Source organism: Felis catus, chromosome E3, assembly GCF_018350175.1.
Source record: "Felis catus isolate Fca126 chromosome E3, F.catus_Fca126_mat1.0, whole genome shotgun sequence".
NCBI lineage: Eukaryota > Metazoa > Chordata > Mammalia > Carnivora > Felidae > Felis > Felis catus.
In genome coordinates this window covers 5,095,605-5,121,401 of record NC_058383.1, presented here as the reverse complement: position 1 = coordinate 5,121,401, position 25,797 = coordinate 5,095,605, and the positions used below count along the sequence as shown (strand labels likewise).

General features: G+C 46.0%; 1 protein-coding gene across 2 annotated transcripts in view; it reads right to left on the bottom strand.

Annotated features, from left to right (window-relative positions):
- CYTH3 (cytohesin 3) overlaps window positions 1-25,797 on the bottom strand; it is a 99,555-nt gene that overhangs the window by 71,442 nt on the left and 2,316 nt on the right. Inside the window, exon 2 of one of the 2 annotated variants that reach the window (XM_045048148.1) lies at window positions 20,481-20,634. The exons of the other annotated variant lie outside the window; for it this stretch is intronic. Coding sequence (XP_044904083.1) covers window positions 20,481-20,622 — 142 coding nt within the window. The 5' untranslated portion in view covers window positions 20,623-20,634. The remainder of the gene's footprint in view (window positions 1-20,480; window positions 20,635-25,797) is intronic. 2 annotated transcript variants of the gene reach the window in all.

Here is a 25,797-nt window from a genome sequence, read left to right as displayed (position 1 = left end):
GGGCTCTGTGCTGACAGCTCAGAGCCTGGAGCCTGCTGTGGATTCTGTCTCCCTCTCTCTCTACCCCTCTCCCACAAGTGCGCACAACTTGGGCGCTCTCTCTCTCTCTCTCAAAAATAAATAAACATTAAAAAAGAGAAAAGAAGAAAAATCTGTTCCTAAAAACAATAAATCAGGGCACCTAGGTGGCTCAGTCGGTTAAGCGTCCGACTCTTGATAGTGGCTCAGGTAGTGATCCTGCTGTCCTGAGATCATGAGTTCGAGCCCCACATGGGGCTCTGCACTGAGCAGAGCCTGTTTGAGATTCTCTCTCCCCCCTCTCTCTGCACCCCCCCAAATAATGAAGTTTAAAAAAATAAATTAGGGGCGCCTGGGTGGCTCAGTCAGTTTGGTGTCAGACTTCGGCTCAGGTCATGATCTCACAGTTTATGAGTTCAAGCCCCGTGTCGGGCTCTGTGCTGACAGCTGGGAGCCTGCTTCAGATTCTATGTCTCTCTCTCTCCCTCTCTCTCTCTCTCTCTCTCTCTCTCTCTCTCTCTGCCCCTCCCCTGCTCACACTCTCCCCCTCAAAAATAAATAAACATTTAAAAAAATTTTAAATAAAAACAATAAAACAATTTTATAAGCTAGTCCAGGCGCCCCAAATAATTAGTTACATAATAAACGGAAAAGAGTACTTCAATGGCAACAGCAGAAAGACATTAGATATACATAAATAAATTTAATAGTAAGTGCACAAAAACTTAAGGAAGTGGAAGGAAAACTTGAACATGCCCTTGAACATTAACAGGTTTGATCCAAAGGCATACCATGTTCTTGGATAAAAAGATGCAACATGACAGAGGTCATTCTCCCCAAGGTAATCTATAAATTTAATGCAATCTCAACACACCAGCTGTTTTATTTTCTGTTGGTAGACTAGCAGATTCTAAAGATCCTAAGTTAAAACGAGCAAATAACAGCGGTACCTGGCTGGCTCAGTCAGAGTGTGGGGATCTTGATCTCAGGGTTGTGAGTTTGAGCCCCCACGACACTGGGGGTAGAGATTCCTTAAAAATAAAATCTTAAAAAAAAAAAAAAAAAAAAAAAAGGACAGCCAGGAAAATTCTGAAAAGGAAGAAAAATGTGGGGGATAAGACTAATCCTGATACTAAAATATCATCTGCTGCATAAGGAACCGGGAGAGGTACTGGCCTAAAAAGAGACAGACCAAGGGAACAGGAAAGTAAGACCAGTAAAGGCTCAAATCAGATGGAAATTCAGTATATGATAAAGGCAGCAAGATAAAGATCACCTTTTTAATAAATGGTGTTGAGACGATAACAGCCTTTAGGGGAAAAAGATACAACTGCATTTATACCTTAACCATACATGAGGATCAACTCCAAATCTCCGGAGATTAACTCTAACACAAAACAGATAACATGGGCAAACTCCTTTATCATCTTGGAATGGGGACGTCCTTCTTAAGCAGGACTCCAAGTTCAGACGCCACCAAAGAACAGAAATGAACACCTTTGCATAAAAACCTCTTCCTCACAGCAAGACGAAATAAAAACATCAAGCAAACCAAAAAGTCAGAAGCAAAGTCACAAGAGAAACGGCAAATCGGGAGATAACATTTGCAATCCGTGGGAACTAGTTCCTCGAACTGACCTTCTAGAAGCTGAAAAGACCAAGGGCCCACTAGATAAACCACCAGATGATGAGAAAAGCTAATGAGAACCTGAGAAGCTCCTTCTGACCCATCGGGCTGAAGAAGGCCAGCATCTGCTCTCAACGAGGCGTGGGGTCCAGCAGTCTCCAGCGTGGCTGGTGGGAGGCAAAAATAAACATCTACCAACATTTCAAATTCATTTTCAACATTCAAATTCATTTGGCCCAGGAATACCTCTTCTGAAAACCCCTCTCTCAGATACATTTGCAAATAAGTGGCATATTCCCAAGGCTACTCACTGCAACATAGTATCAGAGGATCAGAACAACACAAGCGCCCACCAGCAAGGTGTCTGCGGAACAAAGTGGCGCATCCACACAACAGAGTATCAGGCAGCTGCTTAAAGACCACACCGGTCAGAGCGGCTAAAAGGAACAAGTCGGGAAACAACAGATACTAGCGTGGCTGTGGAGAAACGGGAACCCTCTTGCACCGTTGGTGGGAATGCAAACTGGTGCAGCCTCTCTGGAAAACAGTGTGGAGGTTCCTCAAAAAATTAAAAACAGAATTACCCCACGACCCAGCAATAGCACTACTAGGAATTTACCCAAAGGATACAGGAGTGCTGATACACAGGGACACACGTACCCTAGTGTTTATGGCAGCACTTTCAACAATAGCCAAATTATGGGAAGAGCCTAAATGTCCATCAACTGATGAATGGGTAAAGAAGATGTGATTTATAGACACAATGGAATACTACTTGGCAACGAGAAAGAACGAAATCCTGCCATTTGCAGCAACCTGGATGGAACTGGAAGGTATCATGCTGAGCGAAATAAGTCAGAGAAGGACAGATACCTTATGTGTTCACTCATATGCAGAACTTGAGAAACTTAATGGAAGAACATGGGGGAGGGGGAGGGGAAAATAGTTACAGAGAGAGAGGAAGGCAAACTATAAGAGACTCTTAAATACAGAGAACTGAGGGTTGATGGGGGAGTGTGGGAGAGGGGAAAGTGGGTGATGGGCATTGAGGAGCGGACTTGTTGGGATGAGCACTGAGTGTTGTATGTAAGCAAAGAACCACAGGAATCTACCCCGAAACCCAAGAGCACACTTTACACACTGTATGTTAGCCAATTTGACAATAAATTATACTAAACACAAAGAAAGAAAGAAAGAAAGAAAGAAAGAAAGAAAGAAAGAAAGAAAGAAAGAAAGAAAGAAAGGGAAAGAAAGACAAAGGAAAAAAATCGCAACTGAGGCCATGATTAGCAGGGACAGGTTGGGGGGGGGGCGGGGATTAAAAAAAAAAAAAAAAAAAAAAAAGGAAGAGCTTTAGGTACCAATAGGTAAGGATTACCAGGAAATTAAATGAAAAAGACAAAGTGTAAGAGAAAGCATCAGTAAGAATTTACATACATACTTTTTTTTCTAGTAACCTCTACCTCCAATGTGGGACTCAAACTCAACCCCAAGACAGTCTCACGCACACTACCGACTGAGGCAGCCAGGCGCCCCTGCGTTTCTTATTATAATTGCATAAACAAACATTGTAGGGACAGACAAGAAGCTCACTTCCAAGAAGCAGGATGGGCAAGAGAATAGGCTCCTGTCTGTTCACACGAGTGCAATAAACAACCTTTCTGCAAAGGAAGGGAGGGAATGCAGCAGGGACACTTCCCTACACGAACAAAAGCACCCACAGCCCAGGCGTGTTCCCGTTTCCAATAAAGGAGGCCCAAAGGGGGTGAGCTCAAGAACTGAGCAAGAAGCTTCCATCGACAGTAATTCTCAGTCGTGCTACATCACCACCATGCCCGCTTCCTCCCAAACTCCTTCCCGACCCTACAACTCCCGGAGGCTGCTGCCTCCCGCCCTGGGATTCCAGACAGAACCGTGGGCACCAGTCCAGCCTCCAACCAGACGACTGGGTTCCTGTGAGTGAGACCAGAGTCCATGCAGGCTCCACTCTTCCCATCCCTGTGCCTGCGGGCAGGTCCCATCCCGGGGTAGCTGGCCTAAAAAGATACAAGCCTAGCCCACTGCTGACTCCAGGTGCTCCAAAAATGCTCCTCCTCCCCCCAAAAGAGCCACAAGCCGGGCCTGAGGAATTAACTAGAGAGGAGAGTTTCCAGCTACCGACAGGAGAAAGCAAGCTAGCGGCTGCTGAGGTGAAGGGGAGCCGGGGGGGGGGGGGGGGGGGGGGGGCATTACTGTTGGATTACTGTTGGTGAGGAGCCGGCTTCCAGAGGGCAGCACCTGGCCTAACCGGGTCTGGCTCTGAGGTCTGACCACTACTAGCCATCAGTGACAGCCAAGCTAAGGAAGCACAGGCTTCAGTCCAGCACTTGAGGGCCGTCTGGCCAGCAGCGTGCCTGCTTGTCACCACTCGGTGCACTTGAACCTCCAGCACGCTGGACTGCGTGAAGACCACTTTTTTGACTCCACCTGCTCCTCTCCCCCTGGCAGGGGTGGGCATTTTGTAGATCCAGGAGGACGCTGCTGTGCAGATACATTCAGCCTGGGTTCCCGTGGGATAGAGACGCACAAGGCCTTCAGCTGCCTCTGGGTTAGCCGGCCGGCCCAGATGGACCAATGACTTCCGGGAAGACTCCCCCCTCTGCCCCCCTGTACCTACTTATGCGGCAAAAAGATGAACCAACGCATGGTTAGGGCTGGTGGTTTCATACGAGTATGTCTCCCAGGGCCCAGCACCAGAAACGAGGGTGATGGACGACAGAGTCAGAAGGTTGTCTGTGGAAAATTTTTCCATTCGTCGGACGGGTAAATTTTCAAAGAGAAGATCTGATTCTCCCCAGTCTTATCGAAATGGAAACTCTCTGTTAGGAAACTACTTGGTGATACAACACGTAATAAATAGACTGTCTCTGTTCCCCTTCCGTGTTAATTGTGAGACATTTAGGAGAATTCCCACACTTACAGGTTTTAAACCTACAGTCCTAAACTAGCAAGCCTGTGCTTAACCTGCATACTCGGTCAGTCCAATAAATCAGACGCATCTCATCCGGATGAGGTCTGGCCGTTCCAGACTTTACAGATGAAATGACACACAAAACTGCCAGCTAAGCAACAAAACAGCCCCAGGAAACACATTTTCAGGTGAACATACTCATCTACAAGTCATGATTAACCGATGGAGCACAAACACAACCTCAAGGCAATTTTTAAATGCATTCCAATCACTATTGTGTATAATTTCGGAATAATTCTCTGTTTTATCATTCAAAAAAATCAAACATGATGGCCACTCTGATGACTAAAATAGACTTCTCAGATACACTTCATCCATGGTTCCTGAAAACGCTTCAGAGCCCTAAGGGGAAATGAGTGTCTTGTTGTTAACGAAGGTGACTCTTAGACCTCACCCGAGGGCACAGGCTGGTTGCCAGCAGGACCGACTGCATGACCAGAGGGCTGGGACTTTAGGGTCCCCATTCTTCGTCACCTGCAGGGAGACGGGTGAAGGTTGAATCAGCCAATGGCCAATGATTCATCAATCACGACCATGTAATGGAGCTTCCATAAAAACCCCAGAGGACAGTTTCTGGATCCTTTTCAGGGAGCTTCCACACTCGGGGCATCAGGGCCGCGGAGCCACACCCCAGGTTCCATACCCCAGGCTCCCCCTTCGCTGGGACCTCGCCCTACACACCTCTTCATCTGGCTGTTGATGCCTATCCTTTATCATGTCCCTTAATAAGCTAGTGAACCTAGGGAACTGTTCCCCTGAGCTCTGTGAGCCGCTCTAGCAAATTAACCGAGAACCTACAACGTACAAAGGGGACGTTTGGAACCCCCAGGCTGTAATGGGGGGATGAGAAGCTCAGGTGACAGCCTAGGGCTTTCCAATGGCCTCTGATGTGGAAGGAGCAGTCTTGTGGGACCAAGCCCTTAACCTGTGAGATGAGATGCTGTCTCCTGGTGGACAATGTCAGAACTGAGCTGAATTCCCAGACACCCCTGCTGGTGTCCGAAAATTGCCTGGTATGTGGGACCAGGAACCTGAAAAACTGGTAAAATCCAAAACCAGAAAAACAAGACTGGGGAAAGCTTCAAAATTTAAAAAACAAAAAACAAAAAAAACTTGTATTACAATGGAAACTTAAAACTGATGACTGAATTTTTGTTTTTTTTTTTAAAGTAGGCTTCATGCCCAGTGTGGAGCCCCGAGCAGGGCTTGAACTCATGACCCTGAGATCAAGACCTGACCTGAGATCGAGAGTTGGACACTTAACTGAATGAGCCACCCAGGCACCCTTGATGACTGACATCTTAAACTTCCCGAAATTACCAATCATGAAACAAATGTTTTCAACCATCCTAGAAGAAAGACTGAACTATCTTTCCATGCTATTACAGTAAAGCATGTTCCAAGATTACTGTCCTGTCATGTGAAGAGATCTTCAATCAGCTAGAGGAGGCAACCCAAAACATGGGGGGGGGGGGGGGGGGATACTATATAGTCTTTGCAAGAATAGAAAGGATTGTATGACTTTTCTGTGTTTTGACTTGTTTGTGGGTTTTTTTTAACTTACAAGCTGTTGTGACGTCTTTTTCATTCTAAGTAAATTTTCATTTTGACACCCAATTTTGCATCTTTTCCTTAAAGAGGGCATTCTAAATTGTAAGGGTTTCAGGCCCCAAGGACACCAGCCTCTCCAGCTCACCAAGATGCCCCCACCAGGGAAGTCCAGGGCTTTCTCCTCTTCCCGTCTTCAGTCTTCCTGGGCCTTGGAAGGTTTGCCTTTGAGAAAAGGGAGGGAGGGGGTGGCCTCCACTCCAGACCACCCCCCCTTACCTTATCTCCTGCCACACCACCACCCTTCCCAAGCCTTTCCACTTTACAGACCTTCCTGAATCTGTGTACAAATACTCCAAAAAACAGTACAGGGATGAGTCAAGAGGACCCAAATTTCTCAACAGATAAACTCTGCAAAATGGACCATCTCCCACCAACCCCTCCCAAAAAGGGCATTTGCTTCTTAAAGATTTTCCAAAATGTGGGCCTAAGGTTAAGGAGGTAACTGTCCTCTAAATAAATTTTAAAAGCCAATGAAGACAGCATAACCAGACCATGGTACTTTTACCTGACATAACCTTATCCCATGATCAAAATTTACATGTTTTTCTCCCTCTTGTGATGTGCAATGTCAACACCCTACTCTAAATTTTTAAAACCACACTGCTACCTGTATTTCTCTTATTGTCAATGTCAGAAATAAAAAGATACCCCCCCTTTGTGAGAAGAAAAGGTAGAATCTTTACTACCCCCCCCCCCACTTCTCAGATTCTGTCCAGATTTATGATTGATAGTATTGTTACTGAATAACTGGGGTTTTTTTCCCACTACGTATTTTCCCTTGCAAGAATTACTTACATTTGAATTTTTATCTGTGACCGAATTTATCATTTAGACTTACATTTACATTTAAATGACTTCAATTCAACATCAGTTATTTTGTATCACAACTTTTCCCTTCCAGAGTTATTCCCATTAATCTTTTAGCGGATTGCAATACACCTCTGAACAAGTTTTATTCACAAAAAAATCCACCGATGTTCTATCGGTGACACGTCACGGCTCACTGAAGTCCAAAGGCAGGGCAAACTCCCACCGAAGGCAAACTGCTGGATCCGGCCTCTCTGCCTTCAGAGAACCTCTTTCTGTTGCCCTCACAAATTAACAACACTCAGCGTGATTATTTCATTCTTCGTTACAGCCCTGCTCACAACCTCCAAAGTCTACACCTTGTATCCGCGGTCTTCTGGCAATGTCGCGGCAGAGCCTGAAACCATCCTGCGTTTTCCTTCTTTGTAAGGGTCCTTCCCTCCGCCCCTTCTGTTTGTAGGTTACTCTAGTCTTGATATTTAAAAATTCCACCAGCAAACCACTTGCCCTTTTCCCCCTTTTATCTAATGCAGAATGATGAGCCTTTTCGACACAAATGCAGCTGGTATTCTTTTCCGGCTCAAAGGGACTTTTTCCCATGGTCTGACTACTGTTTCCATGATCTGTTTTCAGCAGCTTCTTCAGGAACACTTACCTACATCACAGCACCAATTAACTTTCTACGTTGTAAATGCTGCTCTCGGTGGATCCTAATGGGAGTTTTAAAGTTCTGCGAATGCATTTGGTACCATTACAAGTTTCTTCTCTTAGCTTGTGCATTTGGCTTTACCTGCCTCCCAACCAGCTAGCTCTCAGTTCCGGTGGCTGCCTTATCTCACCTGTCAGTCACTTAGGTCAGTCTTTCCCGAGTTTTATTAGAAACAGCACAAAGCAGATTCAACTTGAAATTTACTCCTAGTTTATACAATTAACCTTCCTCAAAATCATACTTTCCTCTGCCTCAAAAAGTATATTCCTCGCCCCCACCCCCACCCCATTTTATTCTGGCAACAGATTGTTGTATGGGGTTTGCTCTGTGTGTGTTTTTTTAATTTATTATTAAACAATGATATCTAGGCCCAATTTTCCCCCAGAACAGAATGACTGGCTCTCCGTAGGACGCTGTTGAGTTTGGTGTGTTTGTTCAGCTCTAAGTAAGCTTGTCGGGGGAGGGCTGACCATTCACACTGGGAACTTCAAGCCTGCGAGTCTGCTTCTCTGTGAAGCAACCGGGTTTGGTTCTGGGATCTCATTTCTGTGTAAGATTCTCCGTCTGGCGTGGCTTCTGCTCCAGACAGATGGAGTGCTGCCCACTGCACCAGGGAGGATGGCTGCAGAGCCAGGGAGGAGCCCAGGAGGAGCGCTGCGGGATCTGGGCACATGGAGGCCGCACGTGTCCTCGGCCGCCCCGGGTCCCTGGTCCCAGACACTGGGGCTGCGGAGGGGCAAACCCAGCCCCCCACTTCCTCTGCCCGCTGCACGTCACCAGGCCTCCCTGCCGCCCCCCTCCCCACCCCCGCCGCTCCCCCAAGTCGGCAGAGCCCACAGCACGGCCTCGCACACTGATCGAGACCCTGCCCTCGACCCTGCCCTCAGGAGTCAGTGATGAGTCAGCCCCAGTCCCATTCACCCTGTTCAGTGTTCCCAGATTCCTTCTGCTCAGTCCCCTGCAGTTGGGACTGTGACTGGAGGGGGGAGGGCTGGGGCGGCCGCAGCGCCCCTACAGGTCTCCCGGGATCACGTTTCAGGTTCTATTTCAGAATTCTGGTTCTTCTGTGGTCAGCCATTCTTCCTATAAAAATGTGGCACTAAGTCTCCTCCCTCATGCTGTGGAGTTTGGGTTTTTTTTTTTTTTTCCATTCGCCTGGAGGTTCTTGTGGTCTGCGCATATTTAAAGAGGAGCTGTGGCTGGTTGTGTGGCTTCCTCTAGTGTTGCAGAAGGTTCCTTTTCTCACTAGATCCCTTCCTGAATGGGAAGGGCCCTTTTGTGCTGGTTCCCACGAGCAAGCCTGTCCACTGACAGGCTTCACTCCAGGAGGAAAGGCTGAGGCAATCACCTCCGTAAGACAGAGGACATAAGAAAGCTTTCCTTGGGGTGCAGACACACACCCAGGGAGCCCCAATCCTCCCCAGGCAGAGAACACAATCTCCGTAAAGAAATATTCGCCTAAAATGCTATCAACTGCCTGCCTGAAAACAAGGGATGGGGCGTCTGGGTGGCTCAGTCAGTTGAGCATCCAACTCTTGATTTCGGCTCAGGTCACGATCCCAGGGTCGTGACATCGAGCCCCGCATCAGGTCCCATGCTGGCCATGGAGCCTGCTTGAGATTTTCTTCCCCCCCCCCCCCCCGCCCCTCCCCACTCACTCATGTGCGCTCTCTCTAAAAACAAACAAACAAACAAGAAGGGAAAGGAGGACTGGGGGAGAGAACACTCAGGCCTGCAGCAATGACTTGGAACTCTCCAAGTCTATATAGCACGCGTCCACACTCGCCCACCCTCTGAGCCGCACCCCCAAGCAGAGCCCACCCCGCTGACTGTACACCCCGATTCTGCTTTATTTGCTGACAGGCTTCCAATTTCTCGTTTCTTCCCTAAGTCCATCTAACTCTCTTCTATTGACGGTGGCTTCCCAGAGTCCGCTGGCATTTCTCACGGCTTCCTGTCCTGTCGTGTGCTGGGAGGGGAACTAGGGGACTCAGGAGACCTTGTTCTCCCACATCCACTACTGGGCTCCTCCTGGCAAAGCCTCACCAAACCCAAGAAATAGATCCTTCAGGCTTCTCTTAACAGATTTCAGGATGGCTGCCTGGGAAATCTGATTTCTTGAACCCGTAGACCAGTCATTAGAGAGTAAAAATTGTCTGCAGACAACATGGTTCTGCTTTCGATGCAACCGTGCAGGACTATAAAGTCGGGGCTTGCGACACAAGGATTCAATTCAGACCTTCTACAAATAATAAGGCTAAAAATCAACTTCAACTTTCCCAGCGGGAAGAAAACACATGCACATTAAAAACCTTGAACACAACACTCGAGCCTCAGATTCAACCACGTGACAGGTGAGCACTCTCTCCAGCCACTCCCAACATGAAAACGGATCCCAGTGTCAGTGCCACGAGAAAAGTATAGGCTCTTTATCCTGAATCATGCTACAACATGGATGAACCAACCACGTGAAAGAAGCCAGACACACAAAGACACATACCACACGACTCCATTTACCTGGGTTGTTCAGAACAGGCACATCCATAGACACATGGATTCCTGGTGGCCAGTGCAGGGAGAACACCTGCCAATGGGGACAGGGTTTCCTTCCGAGGTGATAAAAATGTTCTAAGGGCGCCTGGCTGGTTCTGTCGGTAGGGCTTGCAACTCTTGATCATTGAGTTGGGAGTTTGAGCCCTGTGCTGGGTGCAGAGATGACTTAAAAATAAAATCTTTAAAGGGGCACCATGTGGGGTGGCTCAGTTGGTTGAGTGTCCCCCTCGATTTCGGCTCAGGTCATGAGCCCAGGGTCATGAAGCTTGCTTAAGATTCTCTCTCTCAAAAAAAAAAAAAAAAAAAGATTCTCCTTCCTCTGCTCCTCTGCCCCACTCCCTCCCTCCCCCAAATAAGTAAATAAATAAGATCTTTTTTAAAAAATGTTCTAAAATCAGGGGGTGGTGGCTGCACAACCTTGTGAATATACGAAATCCCACTGAAATGCATGCTTTAAAAGGGCTGACTACTACGTTATGTGAACTACAGCTCAATTTTTAACAAAAGAATAAGTACTTTATCACCAAATAGGTCCCAAGGTTCGCAATCCCTGACTCCCATAATACCTTGGTTAGATCAAACATTACTTCAATGGGGCGCCTGGGTGGCGCAGTTGGTTAAGCATCCGACTTCAGCCAGGTCACGATCTCGCGGTCCGTGAGAGTTCGAGCCCCGCATCAGGCTCTGGGCTGATGGCTCGGAGCCTGGAGCCTGTTTCCGATTCTGTGTCTCCCTCTCTCTGCCCCTCCCCCGTTCATGCTCTGTCTCTCTCTGTCCCAAAAATAAAATAAAAAACGTTGAAAAAAAAATTAAAACAAAAAAAAAAAACATTACTTCAAGAATATAAGGGCCTCTGATACCATACACAGCAGCAAGCCAAATCATTTATAAATCTAAGAAGCTACCAGACTATTCTTAAAAAAAAAAAAAAAGGAAAAGACGGTTTGAGTAAAAATGAGGCAGGACAGAGGTACAGGAGCAGTGTGGGAAGTTTGTTGAATGGTTACAAAAATGTTCCTTTCAGTGGGAGGCAGAAAGGAGTAATTTGTGAGAACCCAGAAGACTGAGCCCACCTAGTGTAAAGGATTCTTCAAAATATCGTTCACGCCGGCCCAGATACAGCAGTGATCTGAGAAAGAGAACAAGGTTTTTTTTAAATGTGTTCAGTGGTCCTCATTTATTACATCCACTAACTTGTCACTGGTTTGCTTTTTCCTATAAAGTTTCAACAGCCTTAGGGCACTGAACAGCATTTTTGTGCTGAATAATAAATCTGTTTATTGCGGATGCCCAGAACCACAGAGATGTAAAGAGACCATCTAAAAATAGAGTATGGCATTTCAAGGAAACCTGTTCACAAAATCAAATCTAAAAAGAGCAACTCAGAAAACTACCACAGGACTGCATAATTTCTTCACAGGCAGCCCTGGTCTCAAATAGCCCCCAAACAGGATGTCTGGCTACAATTAGAAGAAATCGGAGAAATCTGACCTCCTTAACATAAAAAAAAAAAAAAAAGGAAAAAGAAAAAGGAAAAAGAAAAAAAGAAAAACAAAATGCTTGAGACACACAAGTATGTGAAAATCACTGGTCTTATGATAATTACACTTATCACAAAAGCTATTTTGAAACATATAATCCACCTTCAGCGACAGGGTGATGATATGTACTTGGTCCTCATAAGACAGAGCTGATCAAAGACACAAAACTTCTAGAGTAATTACATCGAGGCAGACCTGCCAATTTGAGATTTAATTTGGCTGAACTGCTGATTCCACACTTACTTGCTCTCTGGTCAAGGTGCTGCCCAACAGACCTAAGGAGAGCGAGCTCCGCTCCCTTCTGCAGACCGCTGCCACCCCTGCGCCAGCTGGAACCGTGTCCTGCCCGCCGAGCCCCTGCCCTGTGTCACAGCAGGGGGGTCGGGTGTCTGGGTTCACGAGGCTACTCTTTCTGCCTCCCCCTGAAAACAAGACTCAGCCTCGCAGATACTCTCTGGTTACACGGCTGTACATGTAATATGATTAAGAAGGAAAACCTAAAACACCTACTCAACTAGCCACAAACAAAGTGAGTGCTTCAGGGTGGAATCTGAATCAGCCGTCTGAAAGGGAGACTCCTAGATCCTGTCGCTGTTTCTTGAATACTTTTATGGAGTGTCACTTTTTTTCCCACCCTGCCCTTTTCCTTTACTGAATTTTCATACAATGAGTTCGCTATGACCATCACCGGATATACTAACAACAACAAAAAAGTTACAGCTGGATCCTGTATTAGTCTCAGCTGCGGCCAAAGTTAAAAATGTTTAAAGCCTAAAAAAAAAAAAAAAAAAAAGTTTAAAGCCTATAGGAAAGGGGGAGAAGGGGGAAGAGAAAAAGGGGGCAGGAGAAGGGGGGGGAGAAGAAGGGTGGGGAGGAGGGGGGACTCATTCCTAAGAGATTTCAGGTTTGTTCTTCATCCGAGAACCTGGCAGCAAAAGCTTCTCTTTTGTAATATGTAAATAAAGTTTGTCTTACTAAATTTTCCAATTCTGAAGCTCGTTTCTTTATAAAGCCATGGCCACATATTAAAATAAAATTCTTAATCACCTCCATATGAGGGCAGGTCTAACAAACCACTGTGTATGTTTGTCCAAGTTCACCCACGCACATATTCCATTGACATCTGAGCCGCTTAGTAACTCCTTTCGGTTACCAATCTAATCCACATTTACCAAAGAACAAGAAAAATGAATGTGACTTTGACCTTGAATCAAATAGATGACTTTAACGTATTGAGAAAAATGACATTAAAGAAACCAAAACACTCCTCTCTCCTTTTTATACATGTAACCTGGATTATAGGATGCAAATGATACTAGGAAACCGTTACAGGCACTCCAGAAGTCACCATCACCCCCCAAAAAAATTGTTTTAAAGACTGAGAAAACGTGAGGCGCCTGGATGGTTCAGTCTGTTGAGCATCAGACCCTTGATTTCGGCTCACGTCTTGATCTCAGGACTGTGGGATCGAGCCCCACAATGGGCACCATGCTGAGCCTGGAGCCTGCTTGGCATTCATTCTCTCTCTTGCCTTTCCTCTGCCCCTCTCCCCTGTTGACACTCACTCACTCTCTTTCTCTCTCCAAAAAAAACATTGAGGAGACATAAGTAAATGCAAGGTATGAACCCTGATCAGAGCCTAGATAGGTAAGAAAAATAGATATGAAACACTTTGGGAAAGCAGAATTTGGACTGTATGTGTAAGGATATCACAGAATTACTGTTGATTCTCTGCCGTGTGGCAGGGGCGTGGAGAGTGTCCTTAGGAGATCAATGCCGAAGTATTTAGGGATTAAGCGTTATGATGTATGTAACTTACTTTCAAGCGATCCACCCCTCCCTGGTCCCCCTCCCCAAAAAACCCTGTAATTTGTATTAGAGATAAAGCAAATGCAGCAAAATTTTAGCAACTGGCGAATTAAGGTGACAGCTATATGGGTATTCATTCAACTTTTCTGTAGACTTGAAATTTTTCAAAATGCAAAGCTGGGGGAGGGAAGATACAATCATCGCATTGCCGGTTATCTGCTATTCCTAAACCCGAATACAGCAGCTCTTTCACTCTGCTGAGTACATAATTGCGGGCAGGGGGCCTCCTATGTCGATGACCACGTTTCAAATGCCTGACTGTTTGGGACTTTTGACAGATTCTTCACTAAAGAATTTCACTTGGGTTTTTTTCATGTCCGTTTCACATACAAGAAGGAAGGCTGAAGCTTAAGGAGATTATACACACAGACTCGAGGCTAGAAGTTTTGGAGCTGCATGTATTTACTTAAAAAATATGTCAACAACAATCAGTTCTACTGGTTAAACAAACTTCTGTACGTGTACACAAAGCAGAGACACAAATTCTCAGAACCAACCATTAACATCACACACAGCTGGCTATTTTCTGCCCTGAAATATCCTTCAGCGGCTGAGCTGACATAGCAAACGGGCAGAAATTCTGCAATGTTAATTCCCTTAATTAATTAGACCACAAGGGGGAGGGGGCCCTCCAGTCCCACAGGACGGAGATTATCTGGGGAGCAATGACTGCATGATTCACCCCACAAAGTCAGCCGCAAAGAAGCGAGGCTGAGAACAAGGGAGGCTGCCCAGCACAGAAAGGTCCCAGGCTTCCAGATTCCACTAAGTGGAGAATAACGTACTCTGGGTGGAGGGAGGGAGGGATGGACATTAGCAGAAAAAGCTTCAGTGAAACATGCAGCAACAGCCTTCTAAAATTAAACGTTTATAGTAAAAGCCAGACTCCCTTCTCCAGCATTGGGGGAAGATGTTCAGGTTAGTATTACCACCCAGTCTTGGCCATTCATCTCTTGAACCAGTGAAAGTTGACACAGCCTTGACTGTCATTAACAACTTTTTAAGGCAATGACTCCCCTGTCAAATCTGTTCCTCAAATTCCCAGATAAAACCGTGGAAGCCAAGCTCATGTGATTAGAGAACTCCGATGATGGTCTCCCCAAGAGGACATGCCAGCCACGGGCTCGGCCACGGGCAGGCCTGCACCATGCCTGCAGGTGGCTGGAGGGACCGGGGCGGTCGGCTTTGGCTTCTCCCTCAAGAGTGAGACTGGGTCTCACCCGGCCCCAAACCTTCACAGATAAAATGCAAGAGGGAGATCAAGTTGCTAACGCGAAAGCAGCCTTGAACACCCCTGAAAGAGACAGTCGCTATCATCTTGACATGCAGGACAATCTGCTCTTGGCCAGGATCTTAATACCTGATGGGAAGACAAAGCGAGAAGGCCCCAGGCTCCTCCTCAGTAGAGGAAAAAGGGTGGAGGCAGCACGGGAGGCAGAGGAGACTTCAATCCTGAAGCCAAATGTCTAAGCAGCAGAACCCAGGGGAAATAGCTCAGCCTATGTTCTTTCCAGATTACTAAAAAAAAAAAAAAAAAAAAAATTAGTCATATTCTTCATGTCCAGCCAAATGACTGGGCATCTGTGAGGCAGAAGAAGCGCGGGGGTGCCGCACGAGCGTGGGACACGCACTGGACCGCGCTCCTCGCCACGAGAAGGCCCACAGAGAGGAAGCGCTAAAGCCCTCGGAGACCACAGGAAGGAGGGAAGAAGGCATCTGACTCTCTTCCGTAAAAATAAAAAATGCCACAGTAACCATCTGACTCGCATACAGCTTAGCCACTGTTTCAAATGAAAAAGCGAATTTGGAGACATGTTACTTTGGGGACCCACGAGACGCTCTGCGACCCCCAAGAGCAGGCCACACTGGAGAAGAACGCTTATCCAGTATGAAGATCCCTTCCGCACCGGCCGTGAAAGGCACCGTTTTCTTCTCAGGATGCGCCGTGCTCTCAGAAGCGCGGTCACAGGCTGAGAAACGTCTACAACCGCTCGTCCTGCCCACACTTGGGAAGTGCAGCCTCACCGTGTGAACGGGCCAAATGCTTCCAAGTCACTGAAATCCTCCAATTTTCCCATACTCTAACACAAACAAAAATGAATTCGTTTGTCTGTCTCAATTCAAAAAAATTTTAATTCAATTACTGAAACTTGGAAAAGGACATTCCTGATCATTTTATTTCCTCTCTGCTAAGAACTAAAAGGAAGTCCTGTCTTCTAACGGAATATTAAATGGCCAACGTCTGCCACTTTGGATTGCTGCACGGTTAAAAATGTTTGCGTTAAAATAAATGTTACAAGGAAGTGCCACATGCACGTGAAAATACATTTTGTTTCATTAAAAGTAGGAGAACGTATCAATCTCGAAAAGAAAACGTAACCCAGCTCGGTTCTTCAAGTGGTAAGTACATATGCTTGATGAATACCTATGGAAGAGAAGAGGTTTCCTCTCGCACTCCATGGGGATGAGGTCCTTGCTGTGTGGATAAGACAACTGACCTGCCTGCCGCCACAGCCAGTGTCTGGCAAGATGCCTGTACTCCTTACAGAACGCTTCTCAGCCATGTAAACAAGAAGGGCATTTATCGTCCCGCGTGACAGGAAGTGTGGACACAGGGAGGCTCCGGGTGGGGGACATTCGGCAGCTCAACCACATCCTCAAGGAGCCAGCTGGTCACCCTCAGCGTGTGGATGGACATCAGGAACATCATGAATGGAAGCTGACTACCCAACAGGCCAACAAAGTCCATTCAAAGACAAGGAACCGTCTTCCGTATTTTTCCAAGAAAGAAGAAACCTTTCCAAGAAGTCCCCCCGCAAACTGCCCTTCACAGCTTACTGGCCAGACCTGCTTACGCTCCCTTCCTCCAGTCGATGAGAAGGAAAAAGGGATTTCCTTCCCTGGTTTATGGCTTTTAAGTTCCACTCTCTAGTGGCCATAAGGTCCCCTTCCCTAGGAGTTGATATCGTAACAGATCAGACACCCACGGCCACCAACTGAGCAGCAAAGGGCCACAGAGAAATGAGCCAGGTGATCATTCCTTCCCCTGCCCCTCAAAGTACCTACACCCTATTTTATGGTTTAAAATCAAAGGTTGTTACTTGCAAGTTACATTTTATAGAAAGGAAAGAAATATCCAATTTTTGTTTCTTTTCTAAATACATCATCCACCCTAACACTTAAATCAATTACAGAAATAGCTAAATAGTCACGGCTTTAATGAACCCTCCTATTATCAAATTGTGGTTTTAAAGAACCTCGAGAATGTAAAATAATAAATGCAACCCAGATGTTCACTGAAAAAATGAAAACAAGATTGTTTTTACTTCATAGCAACCAGTAGGTCAACCCATTTCCTCCTTCAGAGAATTCTCAGAGGACCACAAACTCCACTCAAAGACCATGTGTTTCATATGTATCTGTCCACAGAAAAAGGAAACTCTGCTGTCCAAAATAAACGGAGAATATTATATGTTCCCATGAAAGTGAATTAGAAAACTGCAGTAAGGCTGGGTCTACACACAGCCAAACATCTGGATGAAACTGGGGAAAAAAAATCACTAATTACCTAGATATTGGGAAATATTTTTCAATCATCATTAAAATGTCCAGTTTTATAGCAAACTGCTTTTATTTATTAATTAGAGGAATCAGTTTTTCAAAAAGAAGAGTACAGTAATTAAAAATAACCCTGCTGAGAGTTTAGGACCGGAACTTATTTTCCACGATTTGAACAGAGCTCCTCGTGACCGGCGAAAACGAAGTCAGCCGGAAGAGTGAATTTGCTCTGTGAAAGCAAATCACCCAATCTTCGTGGACAACTAACGTGACCCAGGTGGGTCTAGTATTTACCAAACACTGAAAGATAGATTTATCCCAAATAAACACGTGCTGAATTGTCTGCAACCAAGCTGTAACACCCTACAGAACCTGATGTCTGTCTACCAAGTCAAATGGGGAGCTGACTACACAGTGCTGAGAAGCTTGATTAACTTCAAAAATCAGGAAGGAGTCACGTATCTTCTACTCTCATCAAAGGGACTTATTCTTCTCCCACAACTGCAGAGTAGTTCTATCGTGCGCAGTGTTTGATAAAACCTATCTTCCCAAGTTTCAATAGTCCCATCTCACAGGTTGATCAACCTGCTTCCTAAAGGATGTGCCAATAATCCCTTTCAGAGCTAATACGTCTCTCCCAAAGTTACTCTAAGAGTGTGACCATGCCACCTGCTATGTTAACTCACCTGGTATGAGTTGCTGTGGGTCCTCCATTAAAATGATTTACTCAAGAGAAGTTTCATGGCAAAACACACGGGCACCCCACTCCCTCGCCAAGCCCTAGCCCTCCGGCCACTCTCATCCTCGGGGCAAACCTCCACTCGCAGGCGTGGCACCGGCTCTTCCTAAAGCAAGCAAACATCTTTCCCGGTCCCTCCTCTGCCTGCCCCCTGCCTGTCCCCCAGTCCAGGGGACACTTCTCCATCCTCATTTAAGTGTACCTCTCAGGGGCATTCAATGTGGCTCACCACTCTCACTTCCGACAACACCACTCCCCCCTCTACTTCTGCAACACCGCACAACCCCCAAGGATCCCAAGGACCCGCCCCCCCCCAACGCCACTGGCTACCCTTTCCAGGTCTCCTTTCCTGGGCTGTCCCCAGCCCTGGGACTTTCTCCTTTCTCTCAGCTCTCTCCCATGAGTGATCTCGTTCATCCGGTCCCACTAACTAAAGGGCACTGAAGTCTTCCCAAGGTTCATCTCCCACCCAGTCAGGTCCTCCAAGCAGCGGACTCTCACAGCCACCTCCACTGGGACTTCTCACTACCGAGTCCAATTCTAAACACCAAAACTGAACTCCTGAGACGCCGCTTCCAGTAAAGGCTGACTAGTTTGTAATTGACAAACCCATCTGCCAAGAACAACCGAAAGAGCTGAACAAATTATAAGAAACAACTGTGTGAAGGTATCGGACAGCTACCAAATGCAGTGAGGACTCAGGAGGCCAGGATCCCAGAGGTAAGTGCAGAGAGGGGAGCCCAAAATCCGGGCCACTTTTCTCCTGGAGAGGCTTGCCAATTCACTGTAGAAGCACAGAGGCCAAAACGCTAAGCAGAAACAAGTGGTGGAGAATGTGAGTGGGCCGGCATGGCCTCCGGCAGTCTTAGGGGTGGGGGGAGAGCTCAGCCCAGTAAACAGCCCAGGCCTTCGGGCGGGTGGGGACCGCCAAAGAGCTACCCCAGGAGGGGGGCAAACCAGAAGCAGAGCAATCCTCACAATTCTAAAGTGGTATTTCCCTTGAGGAAAATTGCCAGAGTCTACAAGTTTTCACACACGGTCTACAATTACCAGGTATGTCTAGAGTCACGACCACATGACTGAAAACCAAGGGTAGAACAGACAACAGAATACACTCACAAGCTATCCAAATACTGACATTATCAGACGGGGACCTTATAATAACCGTGATTAATACAACAAAGAAATTAGTTTACAAGATGAGAATTTTCAGCAGAAAATTGGAATCTGAAAAAAAGAATCAAGAAAACTGAAGAAGGCAGGCACTGAAAGAAATTGAGAACTCAAGACATGGTTTCAGTGCAGGTTGGAGATGAGGGAAGGATTATTCGTATTTTGGGATACAGGTCAGAAGAATATACACGGAGTGAACCACAGACCCATAATGCGGACAAGAACACAGAAAAGAGAGAGTCAGTCACACAGGTCATGATGAAAAGGTGGAGTCCCAGAAGGAGAGATGGGGAATGCAGCCAAAGGAATGAATGGAGAGATAATGAGCACCAATTCTCCAAATCTAAGGTAAAATTAAGTCTGGTCACGGCACCACCAAAAAGCAGAACCGCCACCAGCCCTGACAAGGATAGTTTTAAGGAAAACCACATCTGGACACATCACAGTAACAGCTGAAAATGAAAGGCAAAGAGAAGAATCTGAAAAGCAGCCAAAGTGGGGATGGGGGAGGGATTACCTTCAAAAGAACAAGACAGATACAGCTGATTTCTCAGCAGAATCCATGGAAGCCAGAGGCAATGAAGTGGCACGTCGAAACACTGCAAGAAATTAACTTGATAAACTACAACTGTACACCCGGTGAAAATATCCTCCTGAAGCCAGGGCAAAGTGATGTCATTTTTGACAAAAAAAGCAAAAAAAAACCCCAAAAACCCTCCAAATGGCTTTCTCCTAGCCCCGCCTCCCCGGACCTCCCCTTCTCCGGTGGCAGCAGCACCACCTTGTCACACAGGCCAGAATCTGGAAGTCCTCTCTGCCTCCTGCACCTCTGACCTCCCAACTGTCGGCACAGCCATCCGATTCTCCAAAGAACATCTCATCACTGGTAACGCGATGCACTGTTTCTTCCTCAGGAGGCAGGCCAACGTTTAAAAGTCTGATAAATGCCCAGAGTGGAAGAGAATGCCCCCTGTGAGAAAGCAATCTGTCAGCAGGCAAGGAAACCAAAAGGAAGCCTATGCCCTGTGTGCACAATCTGGAGCTACGCTCTAGAAAAACTCCCCCGAGTCTGGAAAAGGAGACAAGCCCAGGAGTTCACCTGTGTGTGGTTCACAACGACAATGTAAAATCCTATCCGGACGATAGGATACCATTTTTGTAATTTTCTTAAACAAACCAAGAAGAGACCTTTACCTTGTTTACGGACATACACCTATATGCTAAAGTGGGAAAACCCCACCACAGGAACCACAGCTAATCCACACCTGTCCTGAGGAAATCCACAAGGCAGGAGGGGTGGAGGACCAAGAATAACTTAAGAGGTGATATTCCCTGAAGGTCGGTGTGCTGTGTTCCAGGTCTTGGAGTATGGTCGCAGGTGAAGGCAGACAATAGTCCTGCTCTCATGGAACTTAGAGCCTACGAGAGAAGAGGCAAACAGTGTACAAATACAGAATAGGTACAGGGTGGTAAGTGTTAAGAAGCCGGGAAAGGGTAACAACAGGGGGTTATTTCAGACAGGCTGGTGAACGAAGGCCTCTGTGGCAGGGAGACATGTGGACAGAAACCTGGATGAAGGGGCCCTGGGTGGATCAGTCAGTGGAGCGTCTGACTCCTGATTTTGGCTCAGGTCATGATCTCACGGTTCTTGAGTTCGAGCCCTGCGTCTGGCTCTGTGCTGATGGCATGGAACTTGCTTGGGATTCTCTCTCTCAAAATAAATAAACTTACAAAGAAAGAAAAAGAAACCTGGATGAAGCCAGTAAGCAGGAAGCAGATACCTCAGTGAAAACCACTATGGAAACAGCAAGTGCAAAGGCACCGAGGCAGGGTGTGCCTGGTACGTTCCTGGAAGATCAAGGAGACCAGCGTGGTAACAAGCGTGGTGGGAAATGTCAAAGACACAGCAAGGGATGAGAGCAGGGGCCAAGGACAGCCCTCAAGAAAACAATGTTTTTTTATGTTTTTAAAGGGTTATTTAAAGAAAGAAAAGAAAGAAAGAAAAGAAGGAAAGGAAAGGAAAGGAAAGGAAAGGAAAGGAAAGAAGGAAGGAAGGAAGGAAGGAAGGAAGGAAGGAAGGAAGGAAGGAAGGAAGGAAGGAAGGAAAGAAAGGAAAGAAAGAAAGAAAGAAAAGGAAAGAAAGAAAGAAAAGAAAGGAAGAAAAGGAAGAGAAGAAAGAAAGAAACAAAGACAGACAGACAGACAGACGAGCACCTGGGTGGCTCAGTGGGTTGAACATCCAACTTCGGCTCAGGTCATGACCTCACGGTTAGTGGGTTTGAGCCCTGTGCTAACAGCTCGGAGCCTGGATCCTGCTTCGGGTTCTGTGTCTCCTCTCTCTCTGCCCCTCCCCTGCTCGCACTGTCTCTCTCTCTCAAAAATAAACTAACATTAAAAACAAAAAAGCAAAAAATTTGTGACTGTATGCGGCATACAAAGCCAAAAATATTTACTACCTGGCCCTCTTACAGAAAAAGCTCGCAGCCCCCTGGACCGATAGGCCCTGTGGGCCACAGGAAGGCCTTTCAAGACAGGGTTCTAGCCTGACGACAGTACAGACTCAGAGAGGGGGTGACATGACCTGTCTTAAGGGATCGCTGTTGGACATGGATGACAAGAGGGAGAACATCTGAGGCTAAGGCAAGAGAAGCCAAGGAGGGCACCAACCAACAAGCAAAAAGAACAGTGTTGCCACATGCAGGGATGGAGATTTACCCGTAATGCTGGAATTACTATTACTTTCTTACAAAAGACCTAGAACGATGTCACAGAACATTAACAGCTACTCTGTTAACGCTGAGTAACGGGAACATGAGTGTTTCACTGTTTCCCCTACTTTTCTGTGTCTTTATAGACATCCATCTTATCTCTTTCCCTTCACCTCTGCCTCGGCTGCCCAATCCCCACGCCTCTGCGACTCTCCCCGGAGCACCTGCTCAGCTCCTACTCCCGGACACCCTCCCCTCCTCCAACCCATTCTCCACTTGGTGGCCAGGAAAACTCTCCTTAAAAGGGCAGGGGGTGCAATGGTGAGGCATGTGGCTTCTGGGGCCGGAACACGTGGACTCGAATCTCTGCTCCACCCTTACTATAGCTGTGGCATCCAATGCAAGTCGGTTAGCTTCCCCACACCGCTGGTTTCCATTTCCATCTGTAAACGGCGGGTAATGTTAAGCGTCTAACAGGGTTACCGCGAACATTAAGATACAATAAAGCACACAGGACGGAGCCCCAACAGCCGAGAGCATTATGTAAACCTCGGCTAAAATTATTGAAACAGAAGTCAAATATCACTGCCCTGTTTAAAATCTTGCATTGGCTTCGTGAATCCCTTACCCCCTGAAGCCACTCCTTCCAGCCCCGCCCCCTGGCACTCTTCCTCCCAAAGGCTTCCCCTGCCTCTCCCCCCAAGTCCCTCCACCCCTGATGATTTCCTTCAACACACTCAGCATAACTTGTGATTATTTTATGTGTCTGTTTACCTTTCCTGTCTGTCTCCCATCTAAACAAAAGCTCTGGGAACGCAGGAAATTCATCTGCCTTATTCACCGCTACTCAACCTTGTGCCAGGAGCAGTGCCTGGCATTTTAGTAGAGGCGCTATCACTATCCGTCGAATAAGCGTTCAAGAACACGCTCTAAGCATACTCTGAAAACACCCATCATGTCACCTCTTAAACACTAAAAGACCAGTAATTTCCTGTGCCTTGACTGGAAATATAGATAGCATATTCTATAACTTGCTACATTTAAATCTTTTTTTTTTTTTTTTTTTTAGTATATAAAAATACCTCAGGACACCTCAGCGACTCAGTTGGTGAAGCAGCCAACTTTTGATTTCAGCTCAGGTCATGACCTCACGGTCATGGTTTGATCCCTCCATCAAGCTCTGCTTAAGAGTCTCTCCCTCTTCCTCTCCCCTGCCTTCACTCTAGCTCTCTCAAAAAACAAAACAAAACAAAACAAAACAAAAAAACCCTCTCAAAAAGGATGTTTTCTTACCAGCATACTATTTTTCTGTGTGAAATGGCTTTCCAATTTTGGAAGAAGCAGAAATAAACTTTTTTGAATTTCAAAAAAATAAAAAGGCACAGAGCGACGGCTCCACTGCACCTTCATTCTCCACCTGCTCAGTTCCCATTGCCCTCCCCCAACAGGGAAACCTAATTCTTGGTTCCTTATTTAACCTTTCCGAGAATTTTCGCACATACACAAACACTTCAGAAAAAAAGAAAAGAAAAGAGAAAAGAAAACAAAAGAAAAGAAAAGAAAAGAAAAGAAAAGGAGAAAAGATTGTAGCCTACAAAGCACACTTTCCTGCACTTTGTTTTTGTAACTTAGCATTTTGGAGATCTTTCCAGATCAATTCATAAAGTGGTTCCTCGTTCCTTCCTACAACTTCATTCACCATCTGGGTATGAGATTTACCCGATGAGTCTCCTGTGGATAACCTGGGTTATTTCTCATCTTTTACTACCACAAACAATGCAGCAAATAATCGTGTACCTACAGCATCTCCAACATGCACAAATACACCTGCAGATTAAATTCCTCGAACTGTTACTGCTTGTTCAAAGGATTTGCACACTTGCAATTGTTTAAAAAGCTGCTGCTGCCCAACACTGCTGCATCTATTGAGATCCATCCAGAGAAACAGAAGAAGGCCCTCCAGGGATCTCAAGTGGAGAACGTTTCATACAAGGAGTTGGTTACATGCGTGATGCAAAAGGTGAGAAGTCACACGGAAAATGGTTAGACAACCAGAGACCGCAAGAGCAAGAAGCTGATGCCACCTCTAAGTTGGAGGACCAAACGGAGGAGGGATTTCCAAAGTTCAGGGAAACAGGCAGGCGCTGGAGGCAAAAGGAGACCGTGCAACGGCCACAGAGACGGTCTGAGGCCAAACGTAAGGAGGAGAGAACCTGGTTTCCCCCTTCCTGTAGCCATCCATCTCTCCCACCACCCACCAGAGGCTCCCACCACCCAAACCTAGCTGCAAGCCAGCTGACCCAAAGGTCTGGGAAATGTTGCCTGCAGGGGTGACTCTCTCCGCAGGGGAAGGGCAAGCAATGGACCTGAGCCAACAGGACCCAAGCTGTCTCTGTAACTAATTTACCCTCCCACCGCCAACAGATGGTTTCAAAGGTGGGGGGTCCTTGCTTGGCTGACAGGTGAAAGGTGGGTTCTCAGCCTGGTCTTAATCTGTATTTATTTCATTATGAGTGAGGCGGAGCACCTTCTCACGTGAAACCCACGCTTATAATCCTCATCTACACTGACTGGGGGTGGGGAGGGGAAAACCAGCAAAGTCCTTCACGTCATCTGCCACAGATGGTCCATTCGGGAACATCAATCAGGCACATTCCCAAACTGAGTTAAGATGGTGGCAAGGAGCCAAACTAGCCAGTCACCTGCCAAATAAAGGCAAATCTCAAGAGCTGTTCTAGAAAAACCGAAAGGCAATAAAGCCCCGAAGGAATTAAAAATACCTTAACTGCACTCTGGGCACACTGTAAGTAACAATGTGTTCTTGTAATCTTGTAACCAACCCCCCAACGTGTTCCTCCTTAGAACTGCCCTCCAACCATTCAGATCACCACCCTCTCCCCTTATCTTCCACGGAAAGAACAAATACTACTACCCTGGACAAAAATTCAACTTATAAAAATAGCAAGTAAGAATCATTTTTAAAGTCTCTTAGCCCTACAAACACATTAGCAAAAAAAAAAAAAAAAAAAAAAAAGCTCTTAAATGATCTCTCCTGCCTGTGTAACTGCCATTTGCACAGATTATTTACCCTATCTTGTAAACAAGTTGTAGCTGACTTCCCCATGTAGGGTTCAAAGTTCTCTACTCTAAAAATATGTACACAAAAGTTATGTTTTACGACTGGCTGGCAAACGACTGGCAACTGAAATTATTCTCTTTCGAAGGGCTGAACTTTATTTTTAAAAACATGAATTTTAGGGGCACCTGGCTGGCTCAGTACGAAGAGCATGCGACTCTTGATCTCGGAGTGGTGAGTTCGAGCCCCACGTTGGGTGTAGCGATTAAACATCTTTTTTTTTTTTAACATGAGCTTTAAAGCAAAGAATTTTTTTTTTATCTAAATGGCAGTAATAACTGTAAAGAACTTTAAAGAGGTATATTAACTTCAAAACCTCCCCAAATAGTCAAATACAAGCACATCAAATGTGTATCATAATTGCTATACAACGATTCTTATTTCAAAACTCTAAGGCTTTCATCTACCCAAAAACATATTTATTCTAAGACTGCCAAATTTATTTTTAAGTGTCTCCTATAATTCAAAGAAGATAATAAACCTTATCAGTAAAGGTTAAAAGTTATTTTCCGGCACCTACCATGCTGCTGGGCATTTTAGTAGACAAATAAACAACTGGTCATTGACAATTGTTCTAGTGGATTAAACGGTACGTTAAAAGCAATCACACCCTTTTCCCAATGCACAGGGTTTTTTTAATACGGTTTTTCTTTAATTCGAATTTGAAAGTAATGCATATCATTCCAGAAACTTGGAAAACAGAAAAACGTTACATTCACATTACATTACGTTGCTTCC